General features: G+C 41.7%; 2 protein-coding genes across 6 annotated transcripts in view; both read left to right on the top strand.

Moving 5' to 3' along the window:
- The first annotated feature begins 32 nt into the window (after nucleotides 1–32).
- Nucleotides 33–8946, top strand: EXTL2 (exostosin like glycosyltransferase 2). Of its 3 annotated transcripts, none has more exons than XM_053950264.1 (5): nucleotides 33–510; nucleotides 2064–2132; nucleotides 3996–4423; nucleotides 5751–5821; nucleotides 6402–8946. In XM_053950264.1, the coding sequence occupies exons 2-5, from the start codon at nucleotides 2128–2130 to the stop codon at nucleotides 6891–6893; spliced, it is 996 nt and encodes a 331-aa protein (XP_053806239.1). In that variant the 5' UTR covers nucleotides 33–510; nucleotides 2064–2127; the 3' UTR covers nucleotides 6894–8946. The 3 variants fall into 3 exon arrangements, with proteins under 3 accessions (XP_053806239.1, XP_053806238.1, XP_053806242.1); XM_053950263.1 differs by having other exon boundaries at nucleotides 2061–2132; XM_053950267.1 differs by lacking the exon at nucleotides 6402–8946 and adding an exon at nucleotides 4962–5062 and having other exon boundaries at nucleotides 2061–2132; nucleotides 5751–5788.
- Nucleotides 8947–11686: 2740 nt separating this feature from the next.
- CDC14A (cell division cycle 14A) overlaps nucleotides 11687–16716 on the top strand; it is a 52250-nt gene continuing 47220 nt past the window's right edge. The window contains exons 1-2 of one of the 3 annotated variants that reach the window (XM_053950258.1): nucleotides 11687–12076; nucleotides 12535–12625. In XM_053950258.1, coding sequence (XP_053806233.1) covers nucleotides 11971–12076; nucleotides 12535–12625 — 197 coding nt within the window. In that variant the 5' untranslated portion in view covers nucleotides 11687–11970. The remainder of the gene's footprint in view (nucleotides 12077–12534; nucleotides 12626–16716) is intronic. The other 2 variants (XM_053950255.1, XM_053950256.1) reach the window with 2 other exon arrangements.

Here is a 16716-nt window from a genome sequence, read left to right as displayed (position 1 = left end):
GCACGGCGGCTGAGGGAGCGCGTCGGGGGCCGGGCCGGGGCTGCCCGAGCTCGGGGCTGCGCCGCCCGCTAATGAAACACAGCACCTCCCAAACGTGAACTCTTCTCCGTCCCGTGCCAGCCGCTCGCTCGCGTCCCGCTTGCGATGCCGGCTGCTCCCGGTGCAGCTGTTGTGGTAGCGCTGGGCACGGGGCGGGGGCGGCGGAGCAGCGCGCTCGCTGTGTGACAGCCAGAGCCGCCGGAGCGCTCCGCCCGCCGCAGGGCCCTGGACTACAACCCGGAGCCTGCCGGGAGGAAGCGCACGGACGCACCGCAGGAAGCGGGGCACGGCGGCGCCGCCGTAGCGCTGCCGCGGTCCCGCACGGCCGCCCCTGAGTCACCGGAGCGGCTTGTGCGGGGCCGAGCGGCGGGGTGGGCCGGCACCTCCTCCGCCCTGCCCTGCCGTGCTGCCGGTGACCTCTGGGAAGCACAGCCCGGCCGGAGGAAGCGGCGATAGCGGCGCCTGCGGAACGTGAGCGAAGCTGTGGGCGAGGGGCGACGAGCGGGGCGTGCGGTGCCGGGCGGTGCTGCACCCAGCTAATACGGGGGGCTGTTAAGAGGTGCTGCCCGCCAAGGGAGGGGACCCCGTTCGAGAACTCTTTTTCTTGGAACGAGGATTAAAATACGGGTCTTTGATGTAGCGATTTTATTTCCGTCAATTTTGTGTTCTCTGCAGGTAGTATTGTATAATTTTTAAAAAGAGGTCAATCTGGTATTGAAATTTCATAACTTAATTAGCAAAACTTATCTGCATTTGCTTGTTGGAAAGAAAGTGCCGTGGTGCTAGTTTTAAAACACCTAAATCGGCCTTTCTTTTGAGAATATATAGTAATATCATCATTGCCTATCACTACACCTATTGTAAGCACTAGAAGGTATGGCAAACAAAGTCTCATAAACAGCAAACAGTATTTATATTTTCGTTTTAAGTATGCTTTTAAAGTTTAATTAATCATTACAATAGCACTGCTAAGTGTTGCAACTAGGTTGCAAGCTGCTGAAAGAGAATCTGAGGTTCACTTCTTCAAAAGCACATTTGATGGGAATATAGTGGAGCTCATAAATGCTGTGTTGCCACTGCTGCTAATAATTTTGAGAAGTCAGGCATGATTGTTTGTTCCCTAATAAATGAAGCAACCAGAACAAGCAGTTAGCTTCTGGAAATAGTTTCAGTGACCTCTTGTCACAGTAAGATTTGATCTCAGATTTGGGGAGACCTGTATATGTGGACATATTCAGATTGGTATACACACAAATAACAAATCTGTAGTTTTAAGAAGCAAATTTATATAGCCCAAACAAATTACTCTTATGGAATTTCACAGAGGTTCAATTATTCAACAAATTCTTGTGCTCTAAGATTTCATAGTACCATCCTCAAATCAAAATGAATGACTCTTTGGTTGTTCAGTGAGTTTTAAAGGAACAAAAATCTCTCCAGCAACCTAGGAGCACAGCTTTCCTACACTGCTGTCCTGAGTCCTGTATAGCCTTCTTTCATGTGCTTGCACTCACATTTGCCAAACTGCCAAACCTCATGGGAAGACCAAAATGCTGTGTCTTAATCCTCTGATACAACTGATAATCTTAGTGAGAGTGTGAAGGGGATGACCCAGAAAATGAAATATTATTGGGATAAAATTTTATTTGCCTGACTGGTAGCCAAATATATATTTTAGTGGTGCCTGATAAGCAAAGGAATTGGTTCTGAAGACCTACTTGTATCTTCATAGCTGAACATAGGGATGGAACACACAGACATTGCACTGGCAGAAAGCAATTTTACAAGCAGAGAAACAGGCTGTTCTTTTCTTTTTAACCATCTGGTGTAATGACTTCTTTCAGGAGTGTTCATTGAAAGGCAGAGATAATTATTCAACTGAGCATTAGGAAAAGGAATGGGATAATTGCCATGAATGCATATATCAGTCAATAATTGGAGGACCTTTTACTTGTAAAAGAATGCTGGGTAGCATGTGGATAACTGTTGATCTCCAGTTATAGAATGCCTTTAATTTCCAGCAGATTCAAAGATCACAAACAACTGCCCTGTAAAAAGAAGCCAGGAAAACAATCCTACGCGGCAACAATGAGGTAAGTTGTGAGGCGTTTTAGACTAAAATAATTTACATTCATATTTTCAAGCATTTTATTCGCATTTTGGAAAGAAATTATTCAAAATTCTGTGAAAAAAAAAACCTGCACAGATACTCTCTCAAAAATTGTACTTGTTTGGCTGTCCTGGATAACTGAATTTGATCAGAATTTCGTGCTGAAAACCTGGAAATTACTCACAGGGTAACATTAAGAATATGCATACATGAGTAATGATATTAAAATAATATGTATAGATGAGTTAGTAGCAAGCTTATTCAGTTTGCACTAATATTGCAAGTAAAGAAGGAGAAAAGGAAAACTGTATGAAGTGCAGCCAAGACAAGTGCACCTAGATTGGGGCAAGCCTGGATGTACAGACAGACTGGGGAACGAGAGGCTGGAGAGCAGTGCCACGGAAAGGGCCCTGGGGGTCCTGGTCAATGGCAAATTGGACACAGCCAGCCGGGCAGGGGAGGGGATTGTCCTGCTGTGCGCTGATGCAGCCTCACCTCGTGGTTGTTCTGTGCAGTTTTGTAAGAATACAGTATGAGAAGGATATAAAGCCCTTAAGAGTCCAAAGAAGAGCTGCAAAGATGGTGAAGGGCCTTGAGGGGAAACCGTCTGAGGAGTGGCTTGAGGTCACTTAGTCTGTTCAGGCTGGAGAAGAAGGGTCTGTGAGGTCTCCCAGCTGTCTACAGCTTCCTGACTAGGGGAAGTGGAGGGGCAAAGCACTGATCTCTTGTGTCTGGTGACCAGTGACAGGACTCAAGGGAATGGCATGAAGCTGTGGCAGGGGGTTTAGGCTGGGTATTAGGAAATATCTGTCTTAGAGGGTGCTAGGGCACTGGAACAGGCTCCCCAGGGAAATCATCAAAGCACCAAGCCTGATGTGTTTGGACAATGCCCTCAGGCACATGGTGGAAGTTTGGGGCCTTTGCTGTGCAGAGCCAAGAGCTGGACTTCAATTATCCTCATGAGTCCCTTCCAACTCAGGATATCGTATCACTGTGTGAAGAACATTTGAGGGGCTGTCTTTCTAGAAGCTGCTTTTTAAGAGCTTCTGTTTAGTTCCAAGATCACGAGGATCCAGAAACCTCTGCCTTAAACTAAATCTACACTTACAGTTAGCTGATAGGTAGCACCTAGCATCTGACATTGCCTATTTCTCACGAGTTCTAGATGTATCAGTTCAGTTGTTGCTGAGATTGTTGCATTCCTCTATTACTCCACTTGGCATGTTTCTTTTGCCCCACCTGTGTGTTATAGCCTTAGTACGATCAGCATGGCGTTCTCTGTACTGATTACCATTATCGAGTATTATAAGAACTGTTGACAAAATGTCCAGCAAATCAGTTATAAAAATTGTTCCATGTGGTGCCTGAGCGACAGAAAAAGAGTGAGCACTTTATTTCCTCCTTCCTGCCAGAGCTTTGGAGAAGGCACCTTCTCTCCTTTTTGCTTCCCAGTTAAGGTAGAGCTCCTGCAATGCTGAAAACACTGAATCTGTACAAATTTGCTTTCTACTTTCAGTTGGATGGACTTCGTGAGGTATGTAAATGGTCAATCAAAAATGTAGTACTAAGAAAATAGGAAAAATGAACACTCTAAAGAACTGCTCTAGATTTATTTTCACAAAACAATGAAATCCAAAGTTAACCAAAAAGAGTGAAAAGCAAGTAAACACAGAAACTGGGTATCAGAAACAACTGTCTTGATAGTTGAAAGTAATCTGCCAAAGTGCTAGAGTCCTCCTTATTTACTTACTTTAATGAAAATGTACTTAATATTTTGGGAGTTTTGATCAAGAGAGAAAACTGTACATGAGTGTAATGATTTCCTTTCCTGTTACTTCTTTTAAAGGTGTTTTCACTTCTGTAAGCTTCCAGGAAGAGTCATGGGAATCCGCTTACTGCGCTTCACCTCTGTGGTGATCATCGTCTTGCTTCTTGTGGCAGGTGCTTTAACAGCTTTGCTTCCCACTATCAAAGATGACAAATTGCCCAACTCAAGAAGGGAACCAAAAACCCAGAGTCAGTCTGCCTTGGATTCATTCACTCTTATTATGCAGACATACAATAGAACTGACTTACTGCTAAAGCTTTTAAATCATTATCAAGCAATCCCCCACCTACATAAAGTAATTGTTGTGTGGAACAACATTGGTGAGAAGACACCAGAGGAAATGTGGAATTCTTTGGGGCCTCATCCTGTCCCTGTTGTCTTTAAAGTTCAAACTGTAAATCGTATGAGAAACAGACTGCAGAATTTCCCTGACCTGGAAACAAAAGGTAATCAGCAGTTCATATCACTATTACTAATAATATTTTCATGCTTGAAATCTGAATGCTAAAAGAGAGATGGTTGAGTTATACTGTGTAATAAATCAATGGATCTTTTGGACCACTTCATAGAGTGTGGGTAGTATAGAGGAACCCTGTGTTATGATACCATGTGCACAAGACCACCAGGCTGTCAGTGAAGAGTAAAGGAAAGAGGAATGTCAAATGCATTTCAAGGTCTTTTGCAACAATTCTCCATTTCCTTTGTGAGGCAGATATAGGTAGTTCAGCTTCTCTTCCTTCTGTAGCATAAACTGAAATTCAAAATGCATTTTATTTATTGAGTGTCTGCACTAATCTGGACTTAAGTCATCTGGTAAAGACTTGATTTAGTCCATTCCTCTTAAGACTAAGTTCTCAAGCATGTTCTGCTTTTCTGAGAAACTTCCCTCTCCAGCTGTCTGGCTTTCTATCTCAAATTACACACCCTTTTATTTAAGAGTACTTCCCCAGTCTCTTGGGTATTCATCTAAATATTCTTCCCAAGCTCTTTCTAGGACGTGTACAACAATAAATCCTGTTTGTTTCAATTGGAAAAAAAACCCATATGTTGCATTACAGACCTGACCTTACTCATGATTAGTAAAGGTAATTGTATTTACTGCCCCCTTCCTATCATGCCTGCTAGTCCAAACACATGATTTCTAGGAAGACACTGGAAATTTCAACTTCTCAAGTGTTTTATTTACTGTAGTAAGATCTGTGCTAACTGTGAACTTTAGAAGTTTTAATGCATCCGCAGTTCAGATCCAAGAATATCCTTCCTTTTCCACTTCCTGGTAGTCTTTTGTCTAAAACTAAGGCAAAGAGTCTTCCTTCTGTAGTTAATAATACTGAATGTTGCCTAGGCAATTTAACTTGCTTATGTAGTGTATATGCTAAGGAAAACTATCTAATTCTATTCTAGTTGTATCTTTACACAAGATTAGTAGAATTTTAAGTTGCTTTGCCAAACGCTCCCAAGTTTTCTAACACATACTTCTCCAGCTGTAGTACAGATCATCTGTACTGCAGATGATCAAAGGTTGCTGAGTTTTGTAACAGCCTGGCAAATAATTTAGAATTTAGGTTTGCTTCCAGTTACCACAAAGCTGTAACCTTGCTTTAGCTTTGAAATCTAATTATGTTTTATCAATCTACTTTCAAGGAATTGCAATTCAGCTTAATAGTTGTAGAAATTTTATATTTCATTTGTCAAACATTGTGCTGCATACTGTGCTCATGTATTTAATCTTTTGATCAATTTAAAGTTTTTTTCTTATTTTCCTCCCTTCAGCTGTTTTAATGATGGACGATGACACACTAGTCAGTGCTCATGACCTTGCTTTTGCCTTTTCCGTTTGGCAGGTAATGTTTTGCATCTTGGCAGGCAGTATTTGTGAGTTGCACTTGAGATTAATAGTTTTAGTTAGAGCAATACTGTATCATACTGTTTTACCATTGGTTTTCTACCTTTAAAGTTAGATTTTTGGAAGTTTGAAGTGTTGAATAGTAGAAATTGCAAAACATCTAAAATTTGTTCTTTAGTAGTATCTGTAACTTTAAAATTTTAACTCTTAGTTTAAAAAAGTATGAAGTTGCTAACTGTTGAATTTATTTAAATGTGTAGTAGTCTGTGTGTTTTGTTTTGCAAAACACAAGAAATTGTCTGTAAAGTTATTTTCAGTGCCAAATACACGGTTGCCAATTGCGGGTAGATGTTTTGTTGGCACTATGTGATGTGCAATGAGGCAGACTATCAGTTTTGTGAATCTGTATTTAATTGCAACATTTATGCAGATCAAAGGACCATATGCCAACAATTTAATTCTTTCCTGTCAATAATGCTGTCCTCCTTTCATTTAAAAAATGCATAAATCTCTTATGAACACACTTAAGTGAACCCCGCACTGTGAAATATGTGTTGAATTTCTTTTTTTCCTTTCAGCAATTTCCAGAGCACATAGTGGGATTTGTTCCTAGAAAGCACATTTCTACTCCTTCAGGTGTATACAGTTATGGCAGCTTTGAACTGCAGAACCCTGGATTTGGGAATGGAGATCAGTATTCTATGGTGCTTATCGGTGCAGCATTTTTTCACAGTGGGTATTTAGAAGACTTTCAACAGCAGCCAGAAGCAGTTTACGCCTTAATAGATGAAACTCAAAACTGTGATGATATTGCCATGAATTTTCTGGTAGCCAAGCATACTGGAAAGCCTTCAGGAGTGTTTGTGAAGCCTGTTGACATAAGAAATTTAGAAAAAGACACTAACAGTGGCTATTCTGGAATGTGGCACCGAGCAGAGCATTTGTTACAGAGATCCTACTGTGTAAATAAACTCGTTAATATTTATGATGGCATGCCCTTAAAATATTCTAATATCATGATTTCTCAGTTTGGTTTTCCTAATTATGCCAATCACAAAAATAAAATGTAAGCCAATGAGTTTAAGGTGTTAAAAGTTAAACAATACTCAGTGAATTTTACTGAGTTCAAGGAGAGAAGAAGGTGTAATTACTGCATCTTGGCCATCCCTCTTTGTAGCCTCTGATTTTGTCTCCACTAAGCTTTTCATGTATTTTCTTTCCTTTCTAACATATTCACAAAGGTAAGTTTTGAGAAAACTTAAAGAATATGTAGTCATGCTTAGCTGTGATAAAATCATCCTCTTTCCTTAAAACCTGAAAAGCTACTCTAATTAATTAGGCCAGTTCTTCAGAAACATGCAGACAACAATGCACTCCTACTCTTCAGATCTCAGTGTTTGGATTTTTTTTCCTTGAATATACATATCCAGTCAAATGAGGTCTAGGCATATTTGTGACAGTTGCATTTTGAGATGCTTCCTTGCCTTCCCACTCCTCACCTGCTCCTACCCAGTTTCCAGTGAAGCTGTACAAGAGCTACAGTGAACTGCTGGCCAGGCTTCTGGCCTCCTGTACAAAACCCTCTTGAAGTTTGTATATAAGCTACTCAGTGTTCTGAGATGTTCTTGAAGCTGCTATGAAAGCCGGAAGAGTACCTCACCTTAATCTCAGATAGTCCTTAAACCATTGCCTACAATATCTACTCTTGCTCAGTTAATGGAAAATGATCTCTGATGTGGCTTTTTTTTCTATTATTGATTTGCCTGGAGTTGCTGAAACACTGCAAGCAGCTGAAAGGTAAATCCTAGAGGTTGGAAATACAAGAAAATGAATACATGAAATATGAAACTTATATAAGCAGCCAGAAGAATAGGATGGAATGTTACTTTATTAATATTCTCTTTAGTACTTAGTTTTGTTTTGATATTTTGCATATACATTGTTACAAACATGCACCCAGGAAAATCCTCAATTAGTTAAAAAAATTCTTATTTACAGTTCCTAATAAGAGCAGGGTGTTCAACATTTATTACAGTGTACATTTTGTAATTTTACAGGTCTACTGGTTTTTTAGGTACTCTTTTAATGAGTATTTACTTTTTAGTTCCTTTTTTCCTCTGTTTTTGATGGCTATGACAACAGAGTTAAAATGTCCAATAAATGGATAAAGCATTATGAAAAAAAGTATTTTAAGGTTCAGTGATATTTGACAGGGATGGACTATTATCAGTCTCTGAATTCCTCGACTTTATGTACAGCAAGAAACAGAGCTCCTGTTAATGACTTTTGTTGGATTGGGACTCTGTAATTGTGGAAACCTTCCATTGACATAGACAGGGCAAACCTTTTCCAATGAAGTTGCAGAAGGGTTGGGCTTTTTTTTTTTTCCCTGTGGTATGGAGGAGAGAATAAAAGATAGCCATTTTCCTGGGTCACAGAATCAGATTTGGCATCCAAAGCAGATTTACTTTCATCTGCATCAGCTTTTAATTGATTCTTAGAATCACTTCAAAGGTAGCTGTGGGCAACCACTCACAGCTAATAGCTAGTACACAAATAGCATCTGCACAAATGGTATATAATTCTGTCATTTTTTGTAATAAGTTAGCTGAACAAAGAGTGAAAAATATGACAAGTTCTTTACAGCAGGGTGTGAGTCTTTGGGGAGAATGAAAGAATCTTTTGCCTTGTTCTATCAGTGTTAAAGGATTTGATTTCTGTTCAGTGAAGTCTTCCTAGTACTTTTGTAAGATTTAAAGGGCAGAATCTTAACATGGCAATGTAAAGTCTGCTTAATTTTGTTGTAATAGTGAAAAGTAGTTTTTAATTATTGTGCTGTAGTGCTAAGTAGTATACAAACAGGTCTATGATCTTTCCAGAAATGCAAATTTCTGTAATTTCTGTTCTGTGCAGTATCATCCAGAGTTGTGAAGACTCACAGTTGTTGTTAACCTTATTTTTGAAATGTGAAATGAACTGTCAACTCAGCTAAATCTTAGTATTGGGCTTTTGTTGGATTTGTTTTGGTTTCTTCAGTATCAGTGAAAGAATTAATAGAACAAGCTTTTAATGATACTCTTAAATTTAATTTGCACCATTGTGAAATAAAATACAGAAAGCAGACTTGTGATGTGTTTATTTTCAGATTATTGAACAAAATTTTTAGTGTTAAGATGTCTAAAGTAAGCTCACAGTTTGCATACTCATGAGAAGCACCAAAGTTTCATTTTTAAAAAAAAATGTGTACCTGTTGGAACATACATTCATTTAATTTAATAGGTAAGGCCTACTTATGAAGGAAGAAAAGGCATAAAATAACCAACAGCCTTAATAATTTAGTCTTAGCTAGCAAAGAAAATACAAAGATAAGACTTAAGCTCCAGACATAATTCATTGTACTTTGGAACCAAAAGAGATTATTTGCTTTTTTTTAGAAGTGGATTTTTTTATCCCTTGATAGTTGTAAAAATGTCTTAAGATTCTTTACTGAAAATACATTACCAAAAAATTATATTTTAAACAAAATAATATGCATGTGATTATTTCTTTGAGAGATTATCTATGTCATTTGGTAATATTTTGGAGTCTAAATGGAATCATCACCACCTCTGAATGTTCTGTTGAAATGACTGTTAATGCAACACAGGATTTTAAACATGGTATCTAAAATATATATTTTAAAAATCTGTGATAAAAAATCAGGATATAGTGCTAAAATGCACGAGAAAATTGCTTCTTTACAAAAAAATGCCACAAGATGTCACTGCAGCCTTGATATTTGATCTTGAATGTTAACGAGTACATGTTATTGATTAGAATAACTAATTTGTACTAGTTTAAAATATTCTTAAAGCTAGCATTTTACAAAGTTCAATTCTTGAAATAATCATACTAATAGCTATGACACACAACTGGAATTGAAAAAACATAGAGGTTATTTTGCACATATTTTTACAGGGAAGAAAAGAAATGTTAGTTTATTTTTGATGCTTACACAGGCTGCAGCTAATTGCCACAAATGAGAACTTTTCTACAATGAAAAGTGTATTTTTAACTTTGCACAAGACATATAAGCAGTATATAAGAATTTGGCAGCTGGGCTTCAGTATCGAGTAGTATTTGCCTCCTAGATTCACTAGTCCAGCTGGATGGGTTTACATATCTTAGGCTTTAACACAAACTCTGTTTTTACAGATTCTAGATACTGGATAGCAGCCTGTAGACTGTTCCATCTTTCCTTCTGTTGCCCAAGTGTTGCTAAAGGTATTTTGAGTATGCTCATTCAAACTCCCCTTAAGCAGAGTGCAGCGCTGACCTAGAAATGTGTTACATTGAACTGTAGTGAAAGTCTGAGTAAAAATGGGCATTAAAAAAACCCTGCAGTTCTGGACAATATACCTTAATACCCTGTCTCTTACACAGGATATAGTACCCCTCAGAGAATTGCTTGTAAATAAAAACACACTAGTGAAATACTTGATTTTGTTAAGGGTTACGTACAAGTGAAAGTTGTAAAGAACAATCTAAAGAAAGATAAACCACTCATTTCCATGAAAAGGAACTACCCTCCAACAACCTTTATTTAATTTGCTGCTACATAAGACTGCAGTCTCAATCTTGTGAGCATCTTGTATGGATTAGTGCTTACTACTGAAAATGAGGTTTTCTCAGGTTTCAGAATCAGGCACAAACAGAGTCATATTTAGCACATTAGTTTTGGAGCTTTTCCAAAAAAAGTTGGAAAAAAAGCAGTGTAAGAACATAGGTACAAAGCATTAGAACCAACACAAAAATAAAGCAAATACAAAACAGCTGCAGTGTCTTCTGTAGTCCTTCACCTTATTTGTAAAGCTTTAAAGATTATCCAGTGCTTATGACACCAGATTAAAAACTGAAGAGTCAGAAGTGTTTCACACTCATGTTTAGCCTCATTAGCAGACACACCAGGATTAACTGTATGCACTGGTGGTTACAGTAGGTTATTTACAGTGTTAGGGAAAGCTGGTGATACAAATGTGAACCTCACGGCTGCATATGGCTTTGTATTACAACATCTTTTAAAGGTGTTTCAAGAGTGGATTTTTTTTGCTTGTTTGGGGGAAGAGTGACTTTTTTCATCCCCTTTTTTTTCGGTCTTCAAGGAACCTCTCCGTTGCAAACTTTGCTTCAGTTGTAAAACGGAGACGGACAGTCTGCCCCGTTTGGCATTTACCAATTCCTTCTAAAGGGGAGAGGCGGAAGAACGCGCCCAGTGCTCGAACCAGCGCGTTAGGAGAGCTCCGCGCCTCCGGCGTGCGCGGTTCCCCTCACCGCTCCCCAGCGGCTCCCGGCCCCTCCAGCCCCGCGCCCGCGGGCGGCCAGCACCGCCCGGGCGGGAAGCGGCGGCCGCGGGGGGCCTGGGGCGGGGCGCGCCCCGGGGCGCCGCCATCTCATTGGCTGCAGGCCTAGCAGGGCGGCCTCTGATTCGTCAACCGACCTGTCTGTCACGACAAAGGGTGGCCCAGGTAGCGCAATGGGCGATCCGCCGGTTCCCCCGCGCCTGAGGCGGCCCCGCCGCTCCGCCGCCCCAGTCCAGAGCCCGCCTGCGCTGCTCAGGCAGCGCTCCGGCTCAGCCCCGCTCCGAGCTGTACGCAACACCCGTCCGGTGCCCGTGGGGCGCTCCGCCACGGGCCGCCCCCGGGCGGGGAGAAACAGCCCCAGCGCAGCGGGGCGCGGCGGCACCGCCCGGCCAGGCGGGGCGGAGGGCGGGGCGGTGCCGAGCTCAGCGCCGCTGCCTGCCGGAGCAGGGGCGCTGCTGGGCTGGGGTGCGGGGGGAGCGCGGGGGGCCGGTCACTCGTAGCGTCAGCCCTGGGCCGGGCGACACAAAGGCTCCGTAACGCGGTTGCTAGAGCGCCGCCGGTCGCCTGGTAACCGCCCGCTGCCGCTTTATCCGGGGGCGTCTCCTGGCTGGGGGCGGGGTGGAGCTGGAGTCTCTGCGGGCGCTTGCCCGTCGTGTCCCGGGGCTCGTTCTCGGCTCCGCTCCCGCTCCTATGTGGGCTGCGGCCGCCGCGCTCGCAGCACCGTGGGCCCTGGCGGGCGGTCCCTCCGGGCAGTGGGTCGCGTCCCTGCGAGCGCACCCCGGCCCCGCCGGCGCTGCCCCGGAGCGCCATGAGCTCGGAGCCGCCCCGCGCCTCCCTACTCCGCGCCCTCTTTAAGATGGAGCCGGCGGCGGCCGCTTCCGAAATGCTGGGGGGAGCCTCGGAGTTCGTGAAAGGTGAGAGCGGGGCGGGAGCCGCCCCGTCCCTGCCCGTGGGGTCCCGGAGCCTCCCCCAGCGAGGAAACTCGCTGGCTTCTCTACCGCCCTCCCCCGGCTTTGCTGCCTGCCCGGCTCGGCCCCGGCCCCTTTGCCCGGCGGGTTTCGCGGGCTGCCCGCTCCGGCTGCCGCGGGCACCCCGGCGCTGCTTTCCCCGCGCTGCCGGGCGCGGCGCGGGCCCGGCACCTGTTGCTGCGCGCTGCTCGCTGGGTCGGAGCTGCTGCCGAGGGGCTCTCGGAAGCGCGGGGGTCCGGCAGGGGCAGGGCCCGCGGGCGGAGCGGTCCGGGCGCTCCCGCCGCCGCTCACGCAGCAGAAAAAGGAGCGGCGGAGGCTCTTCCGCCCCGCGGTGACAGGCGTGCCCCGAGGCGGCGGCCGGCTGCCTTCGCTGTCCGACGCTGTGCCTCTAATCTGTCTTTCAGATCGGTTGTACTTCGCTACTTTACGAACTAAACCGAAAAGTACCGTAAATACCCACTACTTCTGTACCGATGAGGAACTGGTCTATGAAAAGTAAGTCTTGTGGTTTGCATATTCAGTGATCACCTGAGAGTCTCCCCAACACACATATATTCTGTAGGATACTTTTGCCCCATTGGGTTACTTGCATAGAATATGAGCATGAAGTTAGTCCGAATGTATTCATTTATTAGCTGAAACTAGTTTAAGAAAGTGACTCTTAAGAAAAAGACCCACAAAAACAACTGCAAGGCCAGTTAAATGGCTTAATTCGTGGTTTAGCTCAAAGAAGGATATCTGAGCCTTGTAAGCTTTGTCTAAAACATGGAGGTCTATTTGGACTAATCACACTTTATTGAATGCTGTCTTAAACAGAAGACTTATTTGGCACGAATAGATAAACAGTAGTTTGTTTTATATTTCCTGTATTTTCCTGTATAGAGAGTATGAAATTAAAGAATCATAAGGATGCAATATTTAAATGTGCTCTTGAAGAGTGTCTGCATCTTCTTTTGTAACTCTGGTTTTATTAGAGGGTTTTGAGATAGCACTTCTTGTTGACTTTTGTATCTTTAGAACAACAAAAAAAATATATTTTCTGTGAAGTAAAAGGTTCATGTTTGTAAGACTGACTTCGCATAGAAGGTAAAAATAAAAATTATTATAGTTGTGAATACTATTTAAGGACATAAAAACCATCAAACAAATAAAGTAATCACTCTGTGCTGTGGCTAAAACCTTGGTGCTTTGAACTGTATTTCAAGATCAGCTGTTTCTTGTGTGATAATATATACCTACCTGCTTGACACAGGGTTTGCTGCAGCAGAAGTGAAACAAAAAGTATGTTCCTATTTTAAGCATAACTTGCTTTCTAAATGGTTTGAAGCAATTGTGAGCATCAGCCGTTCTTCCCTCCTTTCTGCTGCATCTGCACTGCTTCTGTGAAGATATAAACCAATATTCCTTGGCTTTTAGCTTACTTTCTTTGCACAGCTTGTAGTTTCAGGGTATCTTTTCTAGATGTTTTCTTATCTTAAGCTGTGTGTCTTCTACTGGAGTTCCCAATAGTTCATTCTGAAAGTTGACTTTTGTAAAGGGCTGCTTGGGTTGAGAGTAAGTTCTTTAATGATCATTAAGGAATTTTGATTGGAAGGGACTTTTGGAGTATCCTATGGGAGGATACTAATACTGAAAGCAGAACTCAACTGGGGAAGGTCCTGAGCAATTTGTGTGATGTGTTCCACTACTTGCTTTAAGAAAGGAAACGTGTATCTCTTCCAGACTTCAGTATTAAGTTTTATTTCTTAATGTGCTTTTAGGAAGTGTGAAGGACTCTTGCGTGGCATTTGATCTTGTGGGTAGGAAGGGGGAGCAGTTCTGTACTGTTAGTTACAAATGGCTGTACTAACCAAGGCCTGTAATGAGGTATTTGTGTAAGGAAAGTGTCATATTAAAAAAAAAAAAGTACTGAGAAATTTGAGAGAGTGTGGGGGAGAAAGTAATTTTCTTTAACATGTAAAGGAAATTCTGTGGGTATATTCATGGATCCAGTGTTAACTACCTATGAAGGTGTAACCTGATACCAGATATAATTACTGGGTAATGGAAGGAAGCAAAGTTTCCTTTATCTTCTAGGGTGCATCTAAAGACTTTGAACACGTAACTCCTGGTGTGTGTTCTGAATTGATGGTTCCTAATATGTTTGGCCTGTTTTAAAGTTGTCATCATGTATCTGATACCATAAAGATATTCTCCCTTTTATGCTCATAAAATGCTGAAATGTTATATGAAAATAAGTGACAGTTACCAGGTGGTACCAAGGAATTGTGTAATAACCTTTTACATATCATTGCTAAACTTTCCCCTGGTATTTGTATTGCAGCACCCATCCCTATCAGTGTGTGCAATATTTGGTAATGCTTGATCTTAATTTTTTTTTTTGCCCTCTCATACCTAAGGAGATTTGTATGGTCTCAGGGAAGTAAAAGCAAGTGTCAGTAGGGTTACCATGTTATGTATATTTTTAATAGCTTTCTGAATTTGGAAGGCTAGAGGTAAGTTGAGGAATAGAATGCAAGACTCAGTTCTTGGGGAACTGCTGATTTTACTGTAGCTTCCCTTATGCTCATCAACAAGCTTGACATCAGTCACTTGTGTGTCCCAGGCTGCACACAAAGTGGGGGGCCTGACAGGGTTTGTGTGCAAGTAGTAGTAAGTAGAGTGTAACTTTAGTACAACAGATCAGATGGTCTCCTCACTTCCTCACTTTCTCTTCTTTCTGAGAAAGTAATTAGAAGTATTTGTTGCATGATAGCAAAGTAAATATTTGAAAGTGAGTTTTGAAATGCTGTAACACTGTAGCTCAGAACAGTGGTTTGCAGAATCCTCATGAAAATAGCCGCCTTGGGTGGTTCTTGTGGTCAGAATTCCACAGCCACTTTTCCTTTTCAATCAAATGATTTGTTCAGAGAGTTCTCAGGAGGTGGATAGGAGACGTCTGCTCAGGCATGAAATCCTCAGCACCTGTGAAGTGTGTAAGTAATTACATTAATAAAATTGTTTATTGATTTAACTTAGCTTAGATGCATCATTGTAATGACAAGACAAAGATATTTCATTGTGCTTGGAAGTAAACTGCTTTTCTTTCAGCTCTTTTTCTGTTTAAATTGCTTTTCTTTGGGCTTTTATTCTGTTAGCTTGTTACAGAATTTTATTTGGCTGACTTTACAGAGGTGTCAGTTTGCTTCACTGAAGCAATATCTGATCTGAAAACCTCATGAATATGTAGGGTTGGAGTTGCCTGATTACAGAGGGCCTGTTACTGGATCACATAGTACTTAAAAACTCACTACCTTGCTTCCCTTCCTGCCCCCCCCCCCACTCTTGAAGAGACATAAGGAAGTAATTTTTACATTAGTACTATACCCCATTTATTAAACAAAAGAGCTGTAGTGCTAGATCTGATGGTTTGGGAAGTTTGGGGTTGACTTCCTCCTGTACTTTGTCACATGATTAATCACTAAATTATACACAAAGTGTGGTTATGTAATCTTGAGCACTTTAGCCTTCAGTTCTCACTTGATGTTTTCAGCTGTTCTAATGACTTCATAACACTGTCTAACGTAAACATTCACACTAAAAAGATAATAAAGATGTTCTTAAAACCATTTAAGCCTATCTTAAATGCTAGCAGACTAGGAACTTGCTACCAGAACTGTCACTGCTTTAGTTAAAAGTGCTGCAATTTAACCTTGAACCTATTATGCCAGAGAAATTATATACAAATGCCTCAGTTAAGAGAACAAGAAATCTGAATGGAATTATACAATTCTGAAATTTCTTCTTTGATAGTTCTGTTTCTGTAAGATTTTGTCAGTCTTTCTGAAACTGTCTGAGGTTTCTCCTGAGAAAGTTTGCACTACATCTTATGAGGGAGCACAGTCTTTCAAGATAGTGTAGTACAGGTAACTATTGCTTCAGAAAAATGGAGTTAATGAGAAACAATCCATCTTGATGAAGATTGTCATTTGGCAAATAGACAAACCTTGCCTTGGCAGGACCTCAGTTAATGAGTTAGGCACTAGTAAGAAGCTTTTTATTCTCTAAGAATAGCATCTTTCACGTTTCACCTTCCAGTAAGCAGATCTGGGTTGAGAACGCTACACTTGACTGGTTAACTTGGCTTTCACGTAGTTTTATCAAAGCAACTTTTAATGTCCTTTTTATTTCTGTGTAGTTTTCTCAAACAAAGTCAGAATTTAAATGCTATGAGACAGGAATCTCATACTGATAAATTATAATGGCCTTCATAAATCATAATGGATTTATTCAGTCATTTGTTCTGACTTTGCATCTCTTGTATAAACAGCTTTTGCAGATCTAATCTCTGACATGGTGTAAGCAGCAATAGAAGTAGTAAATATGATAGTCTCTGTAAATCATGCTTTACACTGAAACATTCTTTCAAGCTATGGAATGTTGCTTGCCCATTTCACAGCAGTCTTCATGAGAGCTACTTCAGTTATGTAGCAGTAGAGCAAGACTCTCAACTGCTTAGCTACAACAATATTAAATGAGTTCTGTTTCTTCTACTGCATGTGTGTATGCAAAGAAACAGTTTGTCTTTCCTGTGAGAAAAGTAAAGG

The sequence above is a fragment of the Vidua chalybeata genome, chromosome 9 (assembly GCF_026979565.1).
Source record: "Vidua chalybeata isolate OUT-0048 chromosome 9, bVidCha1 merged haplotype, whole genome shotgun sequence".
Taxonomy (NCBI): domain Eukaryota; kingdom Metazoa; phylum Chordata; class Aves; order Passeriformes; family Viduidae; genus Vidua; species Vidua chalybeata.
Note: the sequence above shows the minus strand (reverse complement) of the source record. Positions and strands in the feature narration are given on the sequence as shown.